This window comes from Tetrao urogallus (genome assembly GCF_951394365.1).
Source record: "Tetrao urogallus genome assembly, contig: scaffold_125, whole genome shotgun sequence".
NCBI classification, from domain to species: Eukaryota; Metazoa; Chordata; class Aves; order Galliformes; family Phasianidae; genus Tetrao; species Tetrao urogallus.
The window spans coordinates 30,635-42,940 of record NW_027638956.1 but is presented as its reverse complement, the minus strand read 5'-3'; the positions used below and the strand labels follow the sequence as shown (position 1 = coordinate 42,940).

At 61.8% G+C, this 12,306-nt stretch overlaps 2 protein-coding genes across 2 annotated transcripts; both read left to right on the top strand.

The window, feature by feature from the left end:
- Nucleotides 1–45: 45 nt before the first annotated feature.
- FDX2 (ferredoxin 2) lies at nt 46–1,003 on the top strand (the record flags this gene model as incomplete). The annotated part of the gene is made up of 3 exons (XM_079551104.1): nt 46–152; nt 592–679; nt 847–1,003. Coding segments are annotated over 3 exons (352 nt in total), but the record flags the coding sequence as incomplete, so codon positions are not given.
- Nucleotides 1,004–4,172: 3,169 nt separating this feature from the next.
- On the top strand, nt 4,173–10,926 carry LOC306957621 (intercellular adhesion molecule 5-like; the record flags this gene model as incomplete). Its single annotated transcript, XM_079551103.1, has 10 exons — nt 4,173–4,228; nt 4,453–4,748; nt 5,737–6,012; nt 6,386–6,697; nt 6,958–7,236; nt 7,559–7,831; nt 8,195–8,437; nt 8,949–9,191; nt 9,524–9,766; nt 10,253–10,926. The coding sequence occupies 10 exons, from the start codon at nt 4,173–4,175 to the stop codon at nt 10,924–10,926; spliced, it is 2,895 nt and encodes a 964-aa protein (XP_079407229.1).
- Between the last annotated feature and the right edge of the window lie 1,380 nt (nt 10,927–12,306).

Here is a 12,306-nt window from a genome sequence, read left to right as displayed (position 1 = left end):
GGTCCCAGAGTGGTGCTGACTGCCCCCCCCATGTCCTTTCCGTAGGGTGAACGTGGTGTTCGTGGACAGTGCGGGGCGGAGGGTGGAGGCGCGGGGCCGCGTGGGGGACAACGTGCTACAGCTCGCCAGGGAGTGCGGGGTTCCTATTGAGGGTACGGGGGGGGGGGCGGGGTTCCTATGGGGGTGGTTGCGGGGGGGTCTGGAGGTGAGGGGTTTTTGTAGGGGATGCGGGGTTCCTATAGAGGATGCAGGAATAGGGGTGTGGGCTCCTATGGGGGATACGGAGTGTGGTGGGGGGTTACGGGATTCCCGTGGGAGTTATGGGATGCGGGGTGGGAGTGCGGGGTTCCTATAGGGGTATGGGGGAGGGGGGGCTGTCGGGGGTTGTGGGGTGTGGGAATGGGAGAGGAAGCAGGAATTGTGCCAGGCGTTGGGAGCAGGATTGGGATTAGGGGTGGCACTGGGAGTGGGATTAGAACTGGGAATGGGTTTGGGGGGCTGAAACCGGATCAGGAATGGGACTGGGAATGGGGGGGGGGGGGGGGGTCCTGGGTGTTCACGTTTCCCCCCCCTTCCCCCCTCCACCCATAGGGGCTTGTGAGGCATCCCTGGCGTGCTCCACGTGCCACGTTTACGTCAGCACCCCACACCTGGAGCGTCTGCCCCCCCCCAGCGAGAGGTAACCCCCTCCCCACCAAAGACTCCCTGAGACCCCCCTCCCCAAATGAGCCCCCCCCCCTATTTTTGTGCCCCCTCAAATCTCCCTATCATCGCCACCCCATCCCCCTCCCCAATGTCCCTTCCCACTTAATAACTTAATTAATTTCTTTCCCCCCCCCACCTTAGGGAGGAGGACCTCCTGGATACAGCCCCGCAGCTGCGCGTGGAGTCGCGGCTGTGCTGCCAGCTGACGCTCCTCCCGTCGCTGGAGGGCGCTGTCTTCACTCTCCCGCGCGTCACCCGCAACTTCTACGTGGACGGCCACGTCCCCAAAGGGCACTGACAGGAGCTGGGGGGGGGGACGGAACACCCCACCTCCCCCAATATAATGGGATGGGGACCCCCACCCCAAAATAAAATGTAATGGGAAGTGGGGTCACCGCCCCCCCCCCCCCCCCCCCCCCCCCACTAAAATAAAGTATGTTAGAAGTGATGAAGATGCAGAGCTCCCCCCCTCCCTCCAGATATAATGGGATTGGATGGAGACCCCTCCCAAAAAATAAAATACATTCACAGCAATGGAGATGAGGACCCTCCCCTCCCAAATATAATGAGATATAATGGGATGGAATGGGGACACCCCCTTAAATAAAATATTATGGGGACCCCCCGAGCTGATGGTGTTGGGTTTCTTTTTTTTGGGTGTGGGGGGGTGGGACCCATAGGACCCCTCCCTTCGCCCGCCCCATGGATCCCATTGCCCCATAGGGCCCCACTCCCCTCCCCCTCACAGCTGCGGCTGATTTAAGGCCGATTTGGTACCGCTGTGATCCGGTTCTGTTTCCGGTTTGGTTCCCTTCTCGCCTCACTTCAGCCCCAGTTTGAGTCCCGGTTCGGGTCGGTCCCATCCCAGCTGGGTTCCGTCCCGGTTCGGATTCCGGTTCCCTCCCATCCCTGTTGGGTTTCCCGGTTCGGGTCTCGGTTCGGTGTGGCTGAGTTTCCCGGTTCCGTTCCCGATCCGGGTCGGGTCCGGTTCGGTCCCGTCCCCGTTGGGTTTCCCGGTTCGGTTCGAGAGCGGCGCTGGAGTTCGCAAAACATCCAACAACGCACGGAAACGGAGCGCGGAGGGGGGGGGGCACCGGGAACAGGTGGGGGGAGCGGGGAAATGGGGGGGGGGGGGGGAAGGAAATAAGGGGGAAAAGTGGAAGGGAAGGAGGAAAAGGGGGGAAATACTGAGGAAAAGGGGGGAAAGCGGGGGGAAAGAAAAAAAGTACGAGGAAAAGTAGGGGGGTGGGGAAAACAGTGAGGAAATGGGGGGGAGGGAGGAAATAATGGGGAAAAGTTGGGGGGGTAGTAGGGAAATGAGGGGGGGAAATGGGGGCAGAAGGGGGGGAAAATGGGGGGGAGAAGGAAATAATGGGTAAAAGTGGGGGGGGAGGAGAAAATGTGGAAAAGTGGGGGGAAATAGAGGAGGAAATATGAAGGGAAAACGGGGGAAATTATGGGGGGGGGAAGGGGGGTGCGCAGCCAGGATCTGTCTCTAATCCCCCACTTTTCTTCACAGCGTGCTCCCCGGGACCCCCCCACGCCCTCCCAGCATTGGGGATGGGGATGCCCTGACCCTCATCAGCCTCCAATGTTGGGAGACCCCCCCTCTTTTGAGGACCCCCCCTCTTTTGGGCACACCCCCGGGCATCGTTTTGGGCACCCCTCCGGCTATCGATTTGGGGACCCCCCCTCACTTGGATAGCGATTTGGGGACCCCTTGGGGGACCCCCCCCGATCTGGGGACCCCTTTGGGAAGCCCTTTAGGGACCCCCCCGATTTCAGGGACCTCCCCACTTTTGGAGTCCCTTTTGGAAACCCCCAATTTGGGGACCCCTGAATCTTTGGGAACAGTTTTAGGATCCACCTCTCTTTTGGAGACCCCTATAGAACCCCCCCCACTTTTGGAGACCCCTAATTTGAGGACCCCCCCGGACCCTAGCACCCTTTTGAAGTCCCCTTTGAAGACCCCCCCGCATACGGAGACCCTCCCACTTTTGGAGACCCCCACTTTGGGCCCCTCTACTCCTTTGGGGACCCCTATAGGACCCCCCTCATCTTTGGGGACCCCTTTGGGCCCCTCCCCACTTTTGGAGACACCCAGTTTAAGGACCCCCCCGGATCCCCCCACCCTTTCTAATTCCCCCTCGAAGACCCCCAACTTAGGGACCCCCTCCCCTTCCTGCCCCCCCCGCCGCAAATCGCGCACCCCCCGGCGCGGGGCGGACCCCCGGGACCCCTCATTCCGTGGGGTCACCTTCAGCCTTCGTTTGGGCCCCCTCCCTAGCAGGGCCGATGGTGGAGGGGGGCTCCTCATCACCGCCCACCGCAGGTCAGCACCCTTGGATGCCCCCCCCCCATAACCTCCACATGCCCCCCCTCTCCCCCCCCCAAATGTCCTCGTGTTCCCCACCCCCCCACAGCGTCCCCTTGTGTCCCCCACCCCCCATGTGCCCCTCCCTCACAACCTCCCACAGCCCCATGTGCCCCCCTAGTCCCCCCCATAAACCTAATGTGTGCCCCCCATATGTGCTCCTCATAATCCCCCTCCCAAATACCCACTTGAGTCCCCCCATAACCCCCATGTGCCCCCCCCTCAAATATCCCCATACGCCCTCCCCAACCCCAATGTCTCCCCCTCCAAATATCCCCCTTTGCCACCCCCTAACACCCCTCCCCCCCAACATCCTCCCCTCTCTCCACAGCTTCGGCCCCCCCGCGCACCGCCGACCCCCGAAGGTGAGGAAGGGGGGGGGGAGCAGCTCCGAAGACGAACGCAGTGCCCCCCCCGCTCCAGGTACGTTGTCCTTTAACTGGGGGAGGAAGCGGGGGGGCATAAACCAGCGGTGCCCCCCCTTACTTTGTTCCGTCCCCCCTTAGGGCCCCCCCCGCGAAGCTGCGCCTCCTGCAAAACCCAACGGACCCCATTATGGCGAGCGGCAGAGAATGGGACCCCGCTGTGCAACGCCTGCGGGATCCGGTGAGGGGGGCACCCCATAAATCCTCCCCCAAATAAAACCCAAAGGGGGGCACCGCCATAACCCCCTTCCCCCCCCCAAACCCAAATAAAACCAGAAGGGGGGAGGGGCACCCCCATATCAACCCCCACTCCCAATATACGATCCTAATGGAGACAAAATACCACCCTACTTAATATTAAACAAACCCTAATTAATATTAATATCTCTCTTAATTACCCCCCCCCCCCCAGGTACCGGAAGTACCGCCGACGCTGTCGCCGCTGTTGGAGCGTCCCGAGAAGGGGCGCCCTCCCCCCGCCTGCGGCGCGGTGCCCCCAGTGCGGGGCTGAAGACCCCCCTCGGGGAGGGGATGTTCATATGGACCCCCCCCAGGAGTGAGAACGGGCCTCCCCCACCCCCAGGAGTGATAATGGGGAGCACGTGGGCCCCCCCTTAAGGAAAGGGGCTGAGAATGGACTTCCCCCCCCAGATTAATAATGGGGGGCAATGGACCCCCCCAGGAGTGACAATGGGGGCAGTAACGGACCCCCCGCCCCCGAGGAGTGGGGTTATGGGGTGGGATTTGGGGGTCCTGTTTGTGGCTATGGGGCAGGGGTGCGGGGCGGAGTTCGGGGGTCCCCATTGGATACTATGGGAGTAGGGGGCGGGCTTACGGAGGGGGTGAGATTTGAGGTTTCCCATTGGTCGCTGTGGGGTGAGGGCGGGGCGTTCTTTCCCATGTGATCCCGCCCCCTCCACCCCCACTCCACCCCTCCACCCCCCCCAGAAGTGACGGCGGCAGCGCAGCGCAGCGCCGGCACCGCGTGGTACCGGCACTGTCAGCATCAGTGTCACCAGCAGCCACCAGCATTGTCATCACTGGGATTGTCACCGTTGCTGCCATCACCGCTGCCAGGTTGGTCACCATCACTGCTGTCACCATCACTGCTGGCACCAGAGTTGTCACCATCACCAGGGCTGCCACCATCGCCACTGTCATCGTCACTGGGATTGTCACCATCACTGCTGTCACCACTGCTCAGTTTGTCACCATCACCTTGCACGCACAGCACGGCGGTACAGGTGCGGTGAGTTGGGGGGGGCGCCCACGTGCAATGCACACCCACATGCAAAATGCGCTCACACCCACGTGCAAAATGCGCTCACACCCACGTGCAATGCACGCCCACACACACGCAGTGCACAGCCAGGTACACACGCGTTGCACGCCCTCATGCACACTCACCCCCCCCACGCGTGGCCGCGTCCCTGTGCGTTGCACGCAGCCCACGCTTTGCACACCCACACATCACAGCGCTGCGTTTGCACGTGGGGGTGTGGAGGGGGAGGGGGGGAGCTGCTGTGTGAGCCTTCAGCCTCCCCTCCTCATCCTCACCCCGTCCCTGACCTTCCTCCGCTCCTCATCCTTGCCCCTATTCCTGCCCATTGCCTTCATCCCCTCCTCATCCTCCCCCCCATCCCTATCCATGACCTTCATCCCCAACCTTCCTCCCCTCCTTATCCTCACCCCCATCCTCATCCCTATTACCATGCGAAGCTTCATCCCCTCTTCATCCTCGTCCCCTATTCCTACCCATAGATTTCCTTCCCTCCTCATCCTCACCCCTATCCCCATAACCTTCATCCCCTCCTCATCCTCATCCCCTCCCTCCCCCCCTCAGCACTGACGGGACCCCATGGCTGCCCCCCAAGCGGCCGCAAAGCTGCTGCCCCCCCTCCTCCTGGCACTCGCAGGTAATGGGGATGGGGCAATCTGGGGGGGGTCCCCATATTTTTGTTAGTATGTAGGGGGGTGGACACAACCCTGACCTGATGGGGCATGGGACGCTGCTCTGGATTTGGGGTCCTGGTTTGCTGCTGGGGGTCTGTTTGGGTCTGGGATCCTACTTTGGGGTCAGGGTCCCACTTTGGACCAAAGGCCCCATTTGGGTCTGGGGTCCCCCTCTATACTCACTGCCCCATTTGGCTCTGGGGTCTCACCCTGACCCCAGCATCCCATTTGGGTCTGTGGTCTCCCATTGGTCTGAAGGCCCCATTTGGGGTCTGCCAGCCCCCTCAGCCACTTTCTGGGTCCGCTCGTGGCCGCGTGTCGCCGTGGTTCCGTTCGGCGGTTCGGTGCCCATCAACTGCAGCCGCGGTTTTTGCCCGGGTCTCGCGGTGCCACTGGAGCTGAGCTGGGCGCTGGGCAGCACCGCCGGGCCGGGCGGCCGCCGCTGGAGGACCTTCGTCCTCACCAACGTCACCGAATGGGAGCCGGAGCCGGCGCTGTGCCGAGCGCGGTGCGGGGACAGCAGTGCCAACAGCAGCACTGCCATCATCGTGTACAGTGAGATGGGGGGATTGGGACTGGGGAGGGATGGGGATTGGGGCGTGATTGGCTTTGGGTGCGATTGGGAGTGGGGTAGGATGGAATTGGAGTGGGGGGGATTGGGGTGGGGATGGGACTGGGATTGGGGTGGGGATAGGGATGGGATGGGATTGGGATGGGATATAGGGTTGGGAATGGGATTTGGATGGGGATGTGGTTGGGCCAGCACTCTCATGGGGCCGGGATTGGGATGGGGAGGATGGGATATAGGGTTGGGATTGGGGTTAGGATTGGGATGGTATGTTGGGATTGGGATGGGATATAGGGTTGGGATTGGCTGCAGGCGGATCTGCGACGCCCCCCTCTCCCCGCTCTGCTCTGCCCCCATAAGAGCAGCCAGACTGGGTGCGTTTGGATGCGGTGCCGGCGGTGCCGGTGGGTGCCGCGGTGACCCTGCGGTGCCACGTGGCCGAGTGCGCCCCACTGGCCAACCTGACGGTGACGCTGCGTCGCGGCACAGAGACCCTCAGCACCCACAGCTTCCCCGCCGCCCGCGGCAGCGCCGCCGTCACCGTCAGCCATGCGCTGACCGCCGGGCCCGGCGACCACGGCCAGCCGGTGCGCTGCCACACCGAGCTCTCCCTGCGCCCACATGGGCCGCTCTTCGCCCGCGCTGCGGCGCCCATCCGGCTATCGGTGTACGGTGAGGGCAGCACCACGGGATCCCGATCTCTAATCCAGTCCCAATCCATGTCCCTATTCCAATCTTAATTCCAATCTCTATCCCAATTTCAAACAAGATCCAATTCCAATCCCAATCTAATCCCATCACAATCACCATGTCATCCCCATTCCCATCCAATCCCATTTCCATCCCAATTTCATCCCCATTTCCATCCCCACCCCCCTATGCTCTCGCCTGTGGCTCTCAGCCCCCCTCACAATGCCTCCCCCCCGCCCCAGCCCTCCCAGATCCCCCCCAGCTGTTCTCTCCACCGCACCTCGAAGCCGACACCGCAGCGGCCAGCAGCTGCCGCGTGCTGGGCGCCTTCCCAGCGGAGGAGACCCGCGTGGTGCTGGCGCTGGATGGGGACCCTTTGGAGACAGAGGTGACGGCGACAGTGGAGGCGGTGACGGCCGTGGCTCAGATCAACGCCCGCACCGTGGGGCACCGCGAGCTCAGCTGCACCGCCGCTGTGGGCGCAGCAGAACAGACGGCGCGGGCGCTGATCCACGTTTACCGTATGGACAGAACTGAATCTCGTGGATCCCAGCCCCATAGATCCAAATCCCGAGACCCCAACCCTGAGATCCCACCCCAACACGCAACCCGAAATGGATCAGATGGTTGGACTTACGGCCATAGAGATCTTCCCCATCCTTAATGATTCCATGACTTAAGGCTTCCAAAATCCACCCCCCAATCCCATGGGGCACCCCACCACTGCCCCCTCCCACCTGCAACCCCCAGACCACCACCCCCATGTGCGCTCCACCCCAAAACCCCAAATCCCACAGCCACCCCTCCCACCCTGATCACCCCAGCCCCCCTCTCACCCCATAGGATTCCCAGCACCCACCCTGGAGCTGAGCCCGGTGCCTGCGGGTCTCCCGGTGTCGGTTTGGTGCCGCTCAGCGCCTGCCGACCCCCCCTCGGTGCGGCTGCAGCTGCGTGATGCCGATGGCGGGGTCCTGGCCGAGGGTCCCCAGCCGGTGCTGGAGCTGCGCGTGGTGCCCCAGCGGGAGGACGATGGGCGCTGGTTTGGGTGCAGCGCCCGCCTGGCCCTGGGGGACGACGTGGTGACCAAAGAAGCCGAGGGGAGGCTGACGGTGCTCTGTAAGTCCCTGCCGTGGTCCCTGTTGGCCCCATATGCGGTTGGGAAGAGAGTGGGGAGGAGGGGGAATGTTTGGGGTGGTCCCCTTCCTGTCCCATCGCCATCCCTATTCTGTCCTCATTCTCATCTCAGTGCCAATTCCCGTTCCTCACCTCCGTCCCATTCCACATACATTTTCACCTCTGTCTCCATCCAACCCCTCACCCTCCACCCCCCCCTTCCACCCCAACCCCACCCTCCCAATCCTATCCTATCCCATCTCCATCTCGCCCCACTCCTCCCATCTCACTCCTCCCGTGTCCATCCAACCCTGCATCCATCCCATCCCCCCGACCCCCCTCCTCCCATCACATTTTCTTCCCCAGACCCCCCTGAGCTGGACTCTACCTCCTGCCCCACATCCCTCACATGGTTGGAGGGCACAAGGGAAACTCTCTCCTGTGGGGCCGCTGGTAACCCCACACCCATCGTCACCTGCACCCGCCGCGGTGACCCCCCCAGCACCGCTGGACCCATCCTGGTCACCCGGTCCCACGCCGGGATCTACCACTGCAATGCCACCAACAGCGTGGGGACACGGAGCCGCGTTGTCACCGTCCATGTGGAGTGTGAGTGGGGCGAGTGGGGGGCACTGCAGGGGGCATTAGGGATGAATGGGGTGGTGGCACTGGGGGGGCTCAGGTTAGTTGTGGGTCTGGGTGATGCCAAATATGGACATATTTTATTGGGGAAGGTAGGAATGTGGGGTGAGGGGGATTGGCTTGGGGCTAAAAGGGGCAGATTTGGGTCTGATGTGGGATGAAATTCTTCCTCTTGAGGTGGGGGGGGGAGTCTGAGGGGATCCCACAGTTGGCTGGGTGGGATTTGGGTACCAAATAGGCAGGGGGCAAAATTGGGGGAACCTTGAGGTCCCAACTGGAAATTGTGGTTCTGTAATTATGTGATTATGGGAGTCTCTAATTAATTATGCGATTGTGCGATCCCGCGATTTGCTGATCCCGTGATTCAGTGATTCGGTGATCCCGTGAGTCTCCAATTCCACCTTCTGTTGATCCCACAACTCACCGATCCCACGATTCGATGACCCCATGCTTCCCTCCTCACCTCCCTTACCCCCAGATGAGCCCTCGCTGTCGGAGCTCGGCTGCCCGGCGCACCGCACGTGGCTGGAAGGGCAGCGCCGGGAGCTGCCGTGCAGCGCCGATGGGGACCCCGCGCCCACCACGCACTGCGCCCGCCATGGGGGACCCCCGGGGGATGAGGATGGCCGCACCGTCAGCCGCAGCGACGCTGGGCGTTACGTCTGCACCGCCACCAACCGGCACGGGTCGGCGCGGCGCAGCGTCGACGTCACCGTCGAGTGTGAGTGGGGAAATGGGGTGCTGAGTTTGTGCGGGGAGTGCCGTTGTGACCGGGTCAGGGATGCCGTGTCTGTGCCAGTAGTGCCACTGTCACCGTGCCAGGGATGCTGCGTTTGTGCCCAGATTGCCGTACCTATGCCAAGGATGTCACCATGTTCGTATTAGGAGTGCCACATCCACACTGTGGCCAAAGTGGAGATGCCATGGCTCTACCAAGTTGGGAATGTCGTGACCCTACCATGACCAAGCCAGGGATGCCACGAACACCCAGGAACACCATGACCGTGCCGGTGCCACCGTCGGTGCCATCATGGTTCCCCTTCCTCCCCTCAGACCAACCCAGCATTGGCGATGCCGACTGCCCGGCGCGGCGGCTGTGGGTGGAGGGCACAGCGGCGGAGCTGGAATGCAACGCCAGTGGGAATCCCCCCCCCAGCGTAGCTTGCTCCAAACTGGGGGACCCCCACATCCCCCCTGGCAGTGCCAATGTCACCCGTGCCCATGCCGGCACCTACCAATGCCAGGCCACCAACGTGCATGGCACGGCACTGCAGAACGTCACCATCACTGTGGAGTGTGAGTGGGGTGATGGGGGGAGGGCCTGGGAGGGGTGATTTGGGGGTGGGGGTTTTGGGAGGGGGTAAAATGAGGAGTTGGGGTAAAGATGGGGGACTTGGGGGTTTCTGGGGGTAAAAAATGAGGGGTTGGAGGTAAAGATGGGGAAGTTGGGGGTTTTGCGGGGGGAAATGGGGGAATTGAAAGGTAAACATGGGGTTATAAGAGGGATAAAAATAGGAGGTAGGGGGGTAAAAATTGGAGGTTGGGGGTTTTGGGGGGTAAAAAATGAGGTGTTGTGATTTAGGGGGTAAAAATTGGGGTTTTTGGGGGGTTTAAAAATGGGGGCTTTGAGGTTTGGAGGATCAGAAAGAAGGAAACCGATGGGTTTGGGTTCCCGGATCGCCATTTCTGGGGGACGGCTTGAGGCTGGAAGGGAAAAGAAGAGAAAGCGAGGGGACGTTTTGGGGCTCAAAGGGGCCCTTTTGGGTTTTCCCTCCCGCACAGACAGCCCCGCAGCCCTCACCCTCCGCGTGCTGCCATCCCCCAACGTGAGCCACGGCGGCAGCTTCAGCGTGGAGTGCGGCGCCGAGGGCGTCCCGACTCCCACCTTTGGGTGGGCGCTGCCCCCTGCCCCCAACCTGCGCTTCGGGGCCGACAACCGGTCGGTGGAGGTGGAGAACGCGGCGGCCGTCAATCGCGGCCGCTACACCTGCATGGCTGTCAACCGGCACGGCCGGCGCGTGGGCAGCGTGGTGGTGAGCGTGGATGGTGAGCCCTGGGAGACAGAGGGGTGGTGTCACCAGTGGGTTGTCGATGTCACCAGTGGGGTGTCACGGTCACCGCTGCGGTCTCCCCTGTGTGCCGTCACCACGAAGGTGCCACAGTTGAAGTGTCACTGGAGTGTTGTTGGCATGGTGTTGAAGCCACCGGTGCCACACCGTCGTTCCGCTGTCCCCGCAGAGAGCCGGCTGTCCCTGCTGCTGTCCCTGTCCCTGCTGGGTTCTGTCACCGTGCTGGCAGCGGCCGCATGGGGCATTTATTACATGAAGACCACCGCCTGCAAGAAGGGAGAGTACAACGTGCGTGATGCTGAGGGCTCCTCCGAGGCCTCCCGCCTGCACCGGGGGGACGGCGGGGGACAACGGGAGCTGTTTGGGATCCCTCTCACCCCTACCTGAGGAACCTCGGCACCCGGGACCCCCAGAGCACAAGGAGGTGGAGACAGTGTGGTGACACCTTGCCCGAGGAATGGTGGTGGGGGTCGCCACGCTGTGCCCGTGGGGGTGGTGGTGGCTGTCATCATATTGTCCGTAAGAAGCTGTGTTGGTTGTCGTCGTATGTCCCAAAGAAATGGTGTTGGATGTGCCCAAGAAACAGCGTTGGATGTCACTGTGCTGTTGGATGTCCTCAATTAACAGTGTTGGATGTCACCATATTGTCCCCAAAGAACAGTGTTGGATGTCACATAAACCGTCCTCAAGGAACAGACTTGGATGTCACCAAACTGTCTCCAAGGAATGGTGTTGGATGTCACCAAATGTCCCCAAGGAGCAACGCTGGTGTCATTGCTCCATCCCCATGGGTTGGTGTTGGATTCAGCCCAATTTGTGGCCAATGCCGTTTTTTAACTGCTTTGCTTTGCATTTTATGGAGGTTATTGGGAAGGGGGGGAAGGAGGCAAGGAATGCAAATTAAAAATAAAATTTTTATTGAGAAGGACGAAAGTGGAGCCACGGCCCGGTCCCAAACTCCTCCCCCTACCCCCACCCCCCACTTGGTGCCACTCAGCAGCCCCTGCCCCCCCAGTATGGCCCCGATGGCACCTGGTGCCGGCGGTGGAAGCAAAGCGAAGAGTCTGGGGGGGACACCACAGTTGTCACCCCCACTTTTTATCAGCACACAACAACCCCTGCACCCTCATCATCCTCACCTTCATCACCAGAACCCACTGTGGCCCCCCCACCCTGGGCCAGCCAGGTGTTGGGGGGACAGCATGAAGTCAGTGTGACACCTGTCCTCACCCACTGGGTAACACCACTGTGGTGTCCCTGGGCCAGAGGTTGTGTCCCCATCGGTGTCACTCACGGGCTACCGCTAGCTGTGTGTCCCTATAGATGTCCCCCATCAGGTACCACTGGTTGTGTCCCATAGGTGTCACCCATGGGGTACCACCACATTGTCCCTATAGATGTCCCCCACTGGGTACCACCACCCCCATCACACTGCTGTCAGTCTGCTCACCCCTCCGAGGGTCCCATGGGACGTTCCCACCCTGCACCCATGGGTGCTACACTTGTGTCCCTGGCACTGACCCATTTGGGGAGGCTGCAGCCCCATCCGAGAAGCCCCCCAAAGCCAAGAGGCGCTGCTGCTCCTTCTGCAGCTCGTACTGACGGATCTTCTTCTTACGGTAATACAGGCGGTACAGAGCAGCCCCAACTGCAGCCAGCACCGCCACCACTACCGCCAGCGCCACCAAAAGGCCCACGTTGATGTCCCAGTCTGGGGCAGAAAGCGGTGTCAGCACCCCATGTGTGTCAGCCTCCACTCCATACACC